The sequence below is a fragment of the Lissotriton helveticus genome, chromosome 2_1 (assembly GCF_964261635.1).
Source record: "Lissotriton helveticus chromosome 2_1, aLisHel1.1, whole genome shotgun sequence".
Classification (NCBI taxonomy): Eukaryota; Metazoa; Chordata; class Amphibia; order Caudata; family Salamandridae; genus Lissotriton; species Lissotriton helveticus.
The window spans coordinates 1,229,321,689-1,229,335,176 of NC_136059.1; the positions used below are offsets into that span (position 1 = coordinate 1,229,321,689).

A 13,488-nucleotide genomic window follows, 5' to 3' on the forward strand; every position below is an offset into this window, starting at 1 on the left:
CAATGAGATGTCATTCCTTATTTGCGAATCGCACTCTGCGAGTCGCAGATAAGGAATATTTAGGAATTGCTAATATTTTAGCAAATCCTACATGCATCTGATTTTGCGAGTCCCTAAATGCGTATCCTTAAACTCCGCAATTAAGGACTCGCAAAATTAAACGTTGATGCATCTAGCAGTATGTGTCATGTTTGATAGTGCCCAAACCTTCAAGCACATCACCTGGACATGCTTTTGCCTAAATGTGTGAACTTATAGTAGGCATGCTGCCTATATAGTATTGTGCTGTAATAACATCGCACTATAGAATATAAGCCAAATGGTACTGTAAAATGACATGGCAAGCCACAAGGCTTAAAATAAAGCTTACATGTGAAATAGAAATATGAGTAGAACACTGGAATGTAGAGAGCACCCCTGAAGACAACAGAGAGTCTGAGGGTCAGAAATAACTGGTAAAAGATCTGTACTGCAATATTATATGTGTCTTTCTGTTTCTCCCTGTTTAAGTCAGAGCATTCTACCGTGAGTGGATAGAATGTTGTCACATCATTTTGGCCTTTTCGTCTAAGGCAATTGGTCATTAAACTCCTCCCTTGTTGAAGGACCTTGCCTGCGGCTCCAGCCTATAACTAAGGTGATGAGATTTTAACTATTAGTGCACCCTTTGGCAGTTTGCTTTACTGTTATATTAGAGCATTGGACTGTTGGAAGCTCCATTGACGACATTAGAGTGGCTCAGGGCCAATAATAGCTGGTATAGGCTTTCTACTCCAACTTTCCAATCGGTGTTTTTCAATTTCTCCCTGTTCAATTTAGAATATTCTATGCTTAATGGGTGGATGTTTTAACAGATTTGTAACCCTTACACCTTGGGCTAAACAGATTTTCAAAGGTCCTTTCCCTTGCTATAGGGCTCGTGTGCTGCTTGTGCCTATAGTTCAGGCTCAGGACCCCAATAAATGGTATATCCCATTGTGGTGGGCTCAAAGGCTATATTGGAACATTAGAATGTTTGGAGTTCCAACTAAGACTTTAGAGAAGACAAGGCCAAAAATGTCAAGAATTGACATTCTGCTTTAATATTCTAGTGCTTGTCTTTCTATTTTTCCACGTTAAAATTTCAATATTCGATCCTTGGTTGGGTGACTGTTATAAGAGCATTACAACATTACTACGTTTGGGCATATTCATTGTTAAATACCCTCTCCCATTTCATTTGCCCTTCAGCCCTTCAGTGCTGTTCAGGCCAGTAACTCTAAGAGGGACCTTTAACGACTACTATGTTACTTAATTGACTGAGTTATATATTATTTTTGCGGTTGTATTAAAAAAAAACTGACTATACATTAGCTGTTCTTGTTGAAAGAAAATATTAACATTGTTTTTACCCGGGAACATGGTCCTGGTACCAACTTTATTTGAAGATCTCTGGAGTCTAATTCTATATCATCCCATCCCTTGTTTGGGGTACAAATGAGGTAATAGAGCTTCATTCAGTAAGTAAAAGTAATAATGCTTACAGAACGTAGCATTTAGTACTCATAAGAGAGTAATTTGGGAGGGATATATGACGGTACCACGCGTACTTTTACAACGCGTACCGTTACAACGCTACTTTTACCACGCAAGTCGTTACAACGACTTGCGTGGAGGGGTGCTGGATAGTAAATTTTTTAATTTACTATTCCAACTCCAGTCCCCGTGGACTCTAGGGAAAGGAGTTGGATAGTAAATTAATCTATTTACTATCCTGGAGCGCCCCCCAGCGCAAGTCGTGGTAACGACTTGCGTGGTAAAAGTAGCGTGGTAACGGTACCGCGTTGTAAGAAATGCGTGGTTACCGTTGTATACCATTTGGGAGTACTGGTTTCCTAAAATGTAGGATTAGCACTATGAGATTATATAATGAGGGTAGTAGTTCATACTTTGTCCTTAAATTGTTTCAAGAGAAAATGGCTTTGATCTGAAATGGAAACCACCACCAGATCAAGTAGCCTGCTGAGAAATATATGTCACAAGGAAGATCACAAGTTGATTCATGAAGATGATATTATGGCATTATGTCCGGTACAACAAGAAACCACCAAACGTAGTAATAGGGGGATATTTTGCAGGAATAGATCCTGTTGCCAGTCTCAGCCAGACCTCTTGTCCATAGTTCAACTCCAACAGAGCATCCCCTGTAATAACCCTATCACTGTATAAGCTGTTGTTAATATTTTCAGACTGGAATGCCAACTTATCTATTCCATCAACCACTAAGTATCCAGAGACTCGTGGACTGAAGGACTCAATTGTGTACTTGAAAACATAGACCCCAAGGTACGGAACAATGAATTTTCCGCTTCGTGGAGCATAGGAAGCCCCATAGTTGACATACAGGTTGTTGAATTTGATTGGACCTGGCACAGTCATTCCGTAGGTGTGAGAGACAAAGAACGTAACCATGGGTGCATATCTATAGGATCCTTTGGAAAAATCTGCAAGACAAGAACACATAGCACTGTTAGTCTTGTATGGACCATATTTCTCTGAAAGTTACAATGGAATAGTTCATTTATGTAGTTTAATTTGTTGTCATCTATTGTGATGTGTGAGCAAAGTATTCCAATAATATAGAAATAGATACAATATTGCATTGTTGGGTAAAAACAGACTTGATATCCCCTTGTTCTAACAAAGTTTTGTATATATTTACCTCAGTCATCTGAAATATATTCATGCACCTTTGGTTGTACATTTGTGCCAATAAACACAATACACACGTTTCGATAATAGTGAGCAACTATTTTTTACGCAATGTGAGGTCTATGGAAGATAATAGAGAGCAAATTCAAATAACAGGTTAAGTCAGAGCACAGGTATCTCTTTAAAAAGATGTTGGGGCATATTATCAAGCAGGGCGTTAAAATTATCGCGGTTTTAGTGGCAGAAAACTGCTGCTAAAGCGGCGATAATGGGCTTGATAATATGCCCTGGAGAATTCCCATAGAAGCCCAGGTTAACACCAGAACATGGGTTTCTATTGGAATTCACAAGGCCGTATTATCAAGCCCATTATCGCCGCTTTAGCAGCAATTTTCTGCAGCTAAAACGGCGATAATTTTTACCGCCGTTCTTGATAATATGCCCCGCAATTATTCAATTTCAGTTATCACCTGCTTTAATTTAATTTCACATGGAACAAATATCCCAAGTGAAGAATTCCCTTTCTCCATGTACATTTGAAAAATACTTTCCATTCTTTATTGTGGGTTCCTCTGGGTGATATGATTTCTCATTCGCATCTCACATAAAGACTGTGACCTCTCTCCCATATAGTCTACGAATATGATTCTCTACAGCACGAAAATACATTTCCCTTGGATGAAAATCTCGAAGAAAACATTCAAATCTCAAATGACTAGGCTTGCAAATTTGAAGACTTTGCAATTAAATTGGCATCTGTTAGGTTTCACCAACCAAAAATAAAGTAATACCTCTGATTTTGAAGAAAATCCACATTATCATCAAAATAACGACAATGATAGTTTTTAACAGTGATGAGAACTAACATTGCACATGTAGAGAGCAGAAGCAAAGGGGTATATTTTCCAATTTTTGATATAACACAACACAGCAAGACAACTTGCTGTGTTGCATTGCGTGAAAGGGAAACAGCGGAAATGCGCCATATCTACTAAGATATGGCGTGTTTCTTCTGTTTTCTAGCGCTGGTGCATGTGTGGTAGACTAGGGCCAATGCAGGCAACCTTGTGCCAAGCTGCAAGTGTACCTGTGTTACGAGCCTAATTATATTTTTACCGGAACCGACATCTGCCTGCACAAAAATAATCCTTTGAGACATTTGCTACAGAATGCTGCATGCATAGAAAGAGGACGTAATGAGGAGAAATACATTTATTTCTCCTCATTACGGGGCGGTCAGGGAGGTGTAGCATTTTGGCACTACCCCAGGTTTACTGACTTTAGAACATTTGGATTGTATCCTAAACTATGGTTGGATACTGGGGAACGTCAACACCCCACCAATTGATTGGCTCCCGGCCGCAAAGTAATGCAAGGCCGTGATGTGCGCTGCCTTGCGTTACTTTGGATTTACTAAATCAGATAGAGCCACGCAAGGTGGCTTAGTAAATATCATTTAAGGACCTGCACTGTCTTGCAATGACATGAGTGACAGAAGGGCGATGGAAGCCCTTAGTAATTATGCCCCAAAGTGTCCACAATATCTTATAATAGCCAGGTATAGTCCTGACCGAAATCAGCATCCAGCTTCAGGGGAAAAAATGCAGAGTGAATGTTTTAAATAATTTCACTTTGTAAGTCACTGTCAAATCAACTTGCCTGTATAACGCTTAGTTGTTTGTAGTTGCTTAGAATCATTCAATGTATTCCTTTCTGGGGCCTCATTTATGAGAAATGACGCATCACTGCGTGAAAGCAGTGATGCGTCACTTCTCAGTGTGCACTCCTTGCGACATTCCTGATGCGTCATATTTAATGTATGACGCATCATGTCGCAAGGAGTTACAGATACGTCAGTATTTCTGACGTATCGGTAAGCGCAAAAGTGACGCATTGCTGGAGTGTGTCACAAAAGTGACGCAACTCCAGCAATGCGTCCTTTCACATGGGGAAAGCCCCATGTGAAAGGGCCTGCGTCAGTCTTACGCCTGCTGTGAGGCAGGCGCAAGATTTTGACGCAACAGCGTCCTAAAAGTGACGCAGTGAAATCTAATAGATTTCACTGCGTTACTTCTACGAGGCTTTTTACGGGGGAACGCCCCCCCTGCATACATTATACCTGACGCAGGTATAATGTAGCGCAGAGGTTTACAAAGTGACGCATCTGCTTAGATGCATCACTTTGTAAATAGTGCGCAACAGGAGGCATGTTTTACGCCGCCGATGCGTCACAAAAAGTGACGCATCGGAAGCGCAAAACTGGCGCAAGGCCTCATAAATGAGGCCCCCGATATTTATGCCTTAACCCCTTGCATGCTGATGATGGCCCCCAGCCGGCATGCACTACGGCGCTTGTGTGCTGATGACGGCTGGGGGCCGTCATGAACCCGCCCACTTGCCATTTTGCCGCACAGGCGCAGAACCGCGGCCGCATGGAAGGGGTTAAAGAACACAATATGACCACAGAGGAAGATTCGCAGTGGGAGGGTACAGATACAAGCATTCTTAATTGCCTCTTATTTGAGATTAGTGCTACTCTGAAAATGTGTTGCAATGTCAAAAGCTTGGCAGAAGAGGAACGTTTTAACCTTTTCATAATTATGAACAGGGACACTAGAATTATGCAAGTCGAAAAGACAAAATTATGTGTCAAGGAAAGTCAAATTATGCAGCATTTATGTAACACATTTCCATAAACAAAAGGCTCTGCGGAACAGAGTGATGCATTTGATATTTAATATGTACATGTCTAATTATAAAGTACAGTGGGATTCAAGACAAAGGGCCATATGTACAAACATTATGAATCCCAATTTTCTCATTGCGATTATCTCCAAATCACAATTAGGAAATGGGAATTCCTAATGTACACATTTTTGTATTCCTAAATAGTGATTCCTAGTAGGTCGCAAATTGACCTGCCTCATGAATATTAATGCGGTAGGTTGCAATTCAGGACCCATTAGGAATATCCGCCATCACGGTGATGGTGGCCTGCTGGGGTTAGCAGACCACCATGTCTGTTTTTGCTTTTTACTAGTTACTAAAATAATTTTTCTTTTTGTACATTTTAAAAAGCTTGTTGGTGGGCTCAAGCGGCCCAATGGGTATATCTATAATATTTTGGCTTAAGGTAGTGTCACTAGCCTTCTAGGTGTCCTGCTCTATGTCAAAATAAAAGGGCTAGAATGTGCACTGTATATCTTGTAGATATGGCGCTGTTAGACCTGACATTTTTTGAAGTATTTCCCCTTGTCTTTTTGCTTTCTGACCTTCTGTTGTTGATGATTGAGGATTGGTTTTCCATGATTGGCTAGCTGATTTACTAGCAAGATACTCAATAAATCGTCCCGTCCACCCCACAACCTTGGCCCACCGATATCAGTGCCATAGACTCCAAATCATCTACCGGCGACATCGCTTCAGTAGCCACGACAACACTACTTGCACCGTGACCTGCCAGCAGTGCGATGAGCACAGCCCCAATTTGTACCGCTGCCCTGGTCTTTCCGACATCACTGGATGTCGTCACCGAGCCGCTGCATGCACGTGGTCTGAGGGCACCGGGTGCCGCACCGTGGCATAGTGCACCACAGTCCCGACATCTACCAACACCAGCGCTCCTAACTTAAACCTCACGGACTTCGATATGCAACGTGCGTGAATTCAGGGGCCCGCCAACTGCAGCAATGACCTCTGAACCAGACGCCTGCCGTCGCTGCATCTTCGGATCTCATCGGAAGATCCACAAAGCCCTTCATTTCCAAGGTACTGTTTATGGGTCCTCCCGACACTGTAGCTGACCACGATGCTGCTGTCGGCCTGAACTTTTGGATTTGTTTGTTCACATCGCCGTGATAGCCCCGGATGGAGCTATCAACTTCAAGGAACTGTATTGTAAGTCCATTTATGCAATATTTGTATTTTGATCATGGTATGCTGTATTTTTAAAGGTGCATACTCTGCCACCTAGATACCCCGATTTCTAACATTGGTTGTCAGCGGTGAGAATAGGACTTGCATTTGAATTTGACCTACAGTGATTAGTATACACTACTACCATATCGCAGACCACTACGTACCACATACTGTTTTCCTTTGGCCTATTTTTGATCTTGGTATTTGTTTTGAGCTTGAACTTTTTCTACTGCATCACGTCTGAGTCAAGAGCCTCATCAGTTGCATCCCTAGAAGTGGCTTTTGAGGAGGGAAGGTTGGAATCCTACAATGAGAAGGAGTTGAAGGCTATTTGCAAAAATCTGAAAGTCCAGTCAGAGGCCTCACCAGGGAAGAGGAGATACAGAAGTTGCTGAGGCCCTGGGTAGCAGTCAGTAATACCAGTGGGCAGTCTGGGGTTTTCAGTGTGGAGGATGAAGATCCTATTTCTAGGGTTGATGTGCTTTTGAGAGGGGAGCGACCCTACAGGTCAGGGAGAAGTGGTCTGTGACCGGAGGACCTGGAGGACAGGTGGGAAGCAAGGAGAGATGTAATGGAGCTGGAGAGGCTCTAGCTGGTAACAGAAGAGAAAATGATGATGTTAGATCATGAGCTTAGAGTAAAGGAGCTGGATCACAGGAGTAGGTCCAGCTCAGATGGTGGCAGCAATTCCTCAGTGCACTTAGATAGAATAGTACACATTCCCAAGAATGTAGGAAAGGGAGTTGGTATCCAGTGGTGGTTTCAGGGCTATAAGGCATCCATCCACATGAATGGGGTCCCTGAGAAGAATTGGGGAGAAGGATTATGGACCCACTCTCAGAGGAGAGGAGGGACACATTGCTGGCTTTGGGTAAGTGGTCCAACCTCATCTACACTGACATGAAGGTGGCCCTGATCACCAGGTATGGTCTCACTCCTGACAAGTACAGGAATCAGTTCAGAGGAAGTAAGGAAACTGATTCCAAGACCTGGTTAGAATGTATAGACTCTTTTGGCAGGTCCCTGGATGGTTGGGTGAAGGGCAGTAATATGACAGATTTTCAGGGCCTGTTCAATTTGATTGTGTGGGAGCACTTGGCGAGTATATGTTTTGCAGAGCTGCAGCAGCACTTGACAGATAGTAAGCTGACTGACCCCAGGAAGCTTGCTATGGAGGCAGACCACTGGGTGAGTATGAGGGTCCACAAGAAAGTGTATGGGGACACTCTGTCAAAGGTGGGCAGGGTCCCTAGCAGAAGATTGGGGGAAGGCAAGTGTAAAGCAAAGGAGTTCTCTTAAGGGCCCCAAACTAGTACCCAGGGTAAGGTTTTCCAACCCCCAGGAGATAATAAACCATGGGCCACTTCCGGAAAGCCTGCAGATACAGGAACCAATACATGCTTTGCATGTAACCAGGCTGGTCACATCAAGGGGAATCCCACCTGCCCCAAATGGGCACAGCCGACCACCGGTGGAAAGTCCAAGGTGTTGGCTAGTGTAGAGCTAGAGAAGGAGGGGGTCCCAAGTGAGGGTGGAAATCCCTCAGAAATACCCCTAGTCTCACTAGAGGACATTGAGATGGTCCAGGGCAGCATATTACCTGCAAACACTAAGAAATAAAGCACCTGGGTGACCATCTATGGGCAGAGGTTCTCAGAGATACTGGAGACAGTCTGACTTCTATCTGGTGTTACCTGGTATCTGAAGGAGCAAGTAGTTCCTGGTCCATTCCACCAAATAGTTGCTGTGGACAACTCAGAGCGCCAATGTAAGGTGGCGCGGGTTCCCTTTGAGGTGGGGGTTTCAGGTCCCTTGAAAGTGGTTGTGAGCCCTACCATGCCTGTAGATTGTTTGCTAGATAACAACCTGGAGCAGTCCCTGTGGAAGGATATGGTGCTCAGGTCTCACTCGGAGATGCTTGGGTTGCCAGAGTGGACCTGCATGACCACTCAGTCCATGGCAGCCAGACAGGGTGATCAGAAGAACCTGGAATCTGAAACAGTGGTCTAGGTACCTGCTAAGAGAAAAGGAAAGGGGTGCAAGAATCCTGCTTCTGAAGTTACCACGGTCCGGGAGGAGGCTAACCTAGAGGGAGATGCCCCAGAACCTAGTGAAAGTGGCTGAACTGGGAGACTTATCTGAGCTGACCCAATGGCAGCAAGAAGGGGTCCCACCAGGGAAGAGTTCTGCAGGGAGCAGAGAGAATGCTTCCCTGGATGGTTTATGGCAGCAGGCTGCAAACCAGGCAGCAGGTGATCAGTATGGATCACACCGGATCTACTGGGAAAATGGTGTCCTATACAGCGAGCCTAAGGAAGCTGAGCCTGGGTCAGCCCATATGCTGGTGCTACCCCAGCACTTCAGAACCTTCCTACTGGGTATGGCTTACAGTGTGCCTTTGGCAGGACATTTGGGGAGGGACAAAACCTTTGACCGTCTTGTCGCCCACTTCTTTTGGTCCCAAATGCGAACGCAGTCAGATGCGCATTATAGGTCTTGCCAAACTTGCCAGGCAACCAGTAAGAGTGGGAGAAAGAGTAAGGCTCCTATTCAACCTTTTGCGGGTGTAGGCACCCCTTTAGAGAGGGTGGGGTGGGTATTGTGGGATCCCTGGTCCCTAATACAGCCATGGACAGCAGTTATAACCTGGTCTTGGTGGACCATGCTACCTAGTACACAGAGGCTCTCTCTCTCAAGACAATGACAGCGCCCATGAAGGGCCGGGCGTTAATGGGGATCTTTTCCAACATGGGCTTTCCCATAGAGGTAGTATCTGAGCAAGTATATGACATTCTTGTGTGAGGAGTGTCCTACAAGTTCACCACTCCCTACCATCCCCAAAGCAATGGTTTGGTGGAGAGATTCAACCGAAACCTGAAGGGAATGTTCAAGGATCTGACCGAACCCATGAGATGTAAGTGGGATGTCCTCTTCCCATGCCTTTTCTTTGTTCTTTGTTTACAGGGAGGTACAGCAGAAATCATTAGGGTTCAGTTCCTTATGTTACTGTATGGGCAACCTGTGCAGTGGTGTAGCTAGGTTTTAGGCCGCCCGGAATGACCCCTGCATTTGCTCCCGGTGGCTGGCGAATATAAGAGCGGGAGACTGCTGGCAATTTCAGCACCCGCAGCCTATCAAAAGCCACAGGTAAGAGTGGGGGCAGACCACTGCCCCCAAATTTGTGCCACCTGGGGGGACTGCCCCCTCCCCTTGCTATTCTACTGACCCTGTGAGAGAACCTCTTAGTCTGGTGAAAGAAGGCTGGGAGTCAGCTCCCAGTAAAACTCCCCAGGATCAGTGGCGGTTGTTAAGATTTGGAGGAAGTGGTTAGACCGGACACAGTGTACATGTGTGATTATGATTTTATTGTGTTTATGATAATACAAAGGATATTTTTGATATAACCTTGTGTGGAGTTTCTTAGCCAACCAGAAATCCTATTTCTAACAGGCATGTTTGATTTACTAGTAAGTTCCTAGTATAGTGAACTGTGTGTGCCCAGGGCCTGTAAATCAAATGTCAGCAGTGGGCCTGTAGCACTGGTTGTATCACCCACACATGTAGCCTTTCAAAGGTGTCCAAGACCTGACATTGCAGTGCCTGTGCTCAGATTTTACTGTCATGTCGACCTGACAAGTGCACCCACTTGCCAGGCCCTAACCTTCCCTCTTATTACATGTCAGGTACCCCTACCATGGGCCCAAGGTAGCCCCAAGGGCAGGGTGCCGTGTATGTGAAAGGTAGGACACGTAGTAGTGTGTTTTACATTTCCTGATAATTAAATACTGTACCTTTCATTTTTTTCACTATTGAGAGGCTGTTTGTCCCATAGGTTGACATGAGAGCTGCAGTGTAACATCTTACAAGTGTAACTTTCCATTGGGGCAAGATCGAGAAATGGAGTTTAGGCTCTCTGAAATCAGAATTTAATAACAAATCTTTCAGTAAAGGTGGTTTTTAAATTGTGTGTTTGAACATGACACTTTTAGAAAGTGGGCATTTTGTTACTTAACCATCCTGTGTGCCTCTGCCTGTTTGTGGCTGGTTTTGGAGTGACAGGAGCTGGGTATGTGCATTCACACTAGACAGTTACAGGGGGGGGGGTTGAGGTGTGTCCTGCCTTTACCGGGTGACTCAAAGCCAGCCTGAATAGACCTTTTCTCCATTTTTAAGTGGTGGGAGGAGTTTTCACTAGCATCTGAATAAGCTGTGTCTGTTCTGCACTATGCTGTCTCCACCTCCTGTGCACTATGCTGTCTCCACCTCCTGTAGTGAAGCTGGACCAGGGAGGACAGAACTATTTTTCACTGAACTCAATGACTTTCTGCCTAAAACATCAACGGGAAAAGTAGTATAAATATTGGGGCCTGGACCCCAGAACTTGAGTACCCATTTGGAATAAGGAACCTGCCAAGAAGAAGAGCTGAGAATCTGTGAGGAGGAACTACCACTTTGCTGTTTTGGCCTGCAGTGGCTGCTTCGGTCTTGGGCAGTAAAAGGAACGGACTGGACTTTCTGCAACTTATTTTCCTGAGTTTCTCCAAGGGCTTGAGGTAGAGTTGGTCCCTGTTCAAGAAGTCTCAAATACAGAAAAGACTTCAAGATCATCTGCTACCAGCACTGGGAACTGTTTGTTTTGTGCTGCAGCAGAAGAAAAAGCAACCCCAAGCCTCCAACAACGCTGCTGTCAGCTCCATCACCTGTGGCACCACTGTGAGCACTGCCCGCTTCGCACCACAACCCTGGTCTCATTAACGCCACCTCCCGATGCCGCCACCAAACTGCTGCTTGCACCAAGACCTGAAGGCACCACACTTTGCACCACCTCACTTCACATCGCCGCTCTGGTATCCCCTACGCTGCCGCTCCATGCTAACATTGATGCCGCTTCCTGCACCGTGACCTGGGGTCACCGCTCGTAAGTTACTCGACACACCTCACCATCCTGTCCCACATGGCAGCCTTGGCCCTTCGTGCCATCGACTCCAGATCATCTACCCTACGACTGCGCTTCAGCAACCACAACACCACTGCTTGCAGCATGACCTGCCAGCACCGCAAAGAGCACAGCTCCACTTCCCATCCCAGATCCTAGTCTCCCCCACGCCGCTGGATGCCGGCACCAAGCCAATGGCAGCACCACGACCAGTAGGCAGCGCACCCCATACCCCAATGCCTGCCGACACAGTGCTCCTGACTCCAACCTGACGGAGTTCGATCTGCAACATGTGTGTCTTCAAGGGCACCACGACTCCTGCACCGACCTCCGAAGCCGATGCCTGCTGATGCCCCCTCTTTGGATCTCATTGCAAGGTCCACGATGCCCTGCACTTCCAAGGTACTGTTTACAGGTGTTCTCAACACCGTAGCTGGCCCGTAGTTGGCCTGAGATGTTGGATTTGCTTGCTCACAACGCCTGATAGCACCAGATGGAGCTATCAACTTCAGGGAACTGTATTTTAAGCCCATTTTTTTAATATTCGTAGTTTGATTACTATATGCTAGATTTTTATTTTTTGGCCTTGTTTTATGCAGATAAATATTGGCTATTTTTCTAAAACTGAAGTGGTGTCCTTTTGTAGTGTTTTCACTGAATTACAGGCTGTTATGTGCAGATGCTTTACACATTGCCTCTGAGGTAAGCCTGACTGCTCGTTCCAAGCTACCAAGGGCGTGAGCAGGAGTTATTTTAGACGTATAATCCCCTCACCCTGACAAGAAGGAAGGGTCCCTACATGGACAAGGTGCACACATCTGCCAACTAGAGACTCCCATTTCTAACAGGCACATTCCTGTCCTTTCTGCCAGCACCAGCACACAAACTGCAGCTGAGTGAAAACGTAGGCACCCTTGCACTATAGGGCAAGGGTGTCTGTGTTGTTGGCATGATTGTTTTTCTGCAGGAAGGGGCATCTTCCTGGCAAAAAACAATCAAAGGAGGATTTTCTCTAGTTCTATGTGCCCTGCAGAATGCAGCATATGTGGAAAGAGGAAAAACAAGGAGAAATGTAAACATTTCTCCTCGTTACGCCTGCTTTGGGAAAGCGTTAGTTTTGTTGCTGCAACAGATTTACGCTATGTTGTAAATCTGGGGCAGTGTTAAACCATGAGTGTTGCATGGAACATACACTGCAACACCCATGGGACACCCCTTCCATGCCATTTAAGGCATTGCCATACTGCATATTTACAAGGCCATGCAAAGTCACGCAGGGTGGCTTTGCGTGGCCTTGTAAATATGGGCCGGCACATCACGGTGAAGTGCCGCAGGGGCTTTGTAAATATGTTTCCAAATCTGCCAATGGGACCGTTTCCAACCACAAAAATACTGTGCACATCTCGCATATTCGACCTTAAAAAGAGATTGAATGGATATGTGCCAATAGTGACATCTGTGCAAGGAACAAAATATCATATCTCCCTGTGAGTTATATTTAAGTATTTAAGGTGGCCTGCTGCAGGACAGAGAATTTCCCCAGTTTATCAATAGGTCTTTTAAACTATCTGAGAAACATTATCACTTCCTTACAAGGCTAATTTCAGCAATCCGCAACAGACAGTTGTCTGGTTAACTTTCTGAAAGTGTCAGGTTGTTGCACTGTACCCCATTTGTAGCAATTTAAATAACTATTGATCCATTTGCACTAGAAATTGTCTTTGTTAAAATTTGCAAATTATACATCATCTATTAAATTCAGGCGCGCTAACACAGGTACCTTCGGGGGGCTGTGAAGCAGTGAGGTGGGGTGGGGGTTGGGGGGAAGCCGAAAGACAATGGAATAGGATTTATTTATTTAATTTTCCCTTCTCCGTCGTCTGTCAACCCAGCCCCCAGCCCACGTCACCGGCGAACCACGCTTACCAGTGCCATCCGTGCCT

At 45.2% G+C, this 13,488-nt stretch overlaps 1 protein-coding gene across 2 annotated transcripts in view; it reads right to left on the reverse strand.

Moving 5' to 3' along the window:
- Nucleotides 1-1,857: 1,857 nt before the first annotated feature.
- Nucleotides 1,858-13,488, reverse strand: part of MMRN1 (multimerin 1) — a 286,257-nt gene continuing 274,626 nt past the window's right edge. Inside the window, exon 8 of one of the 2 annotated variants that reach the window (XM_078676117.1) lies at nt 1,858-2,483. In XM_078676117.1, coding sequence (XP_078532243.1) covers nt 2,062-2,483 — 422 coding nt within the window. In that variant the 3' untranslated portion in view covers nt 1,858-2,061. The remainder of the gene's footprint in view (nt 2,484-13,488) is intronic. The other variant, XM_078676118.1, reaches the window with a different exon arrangement.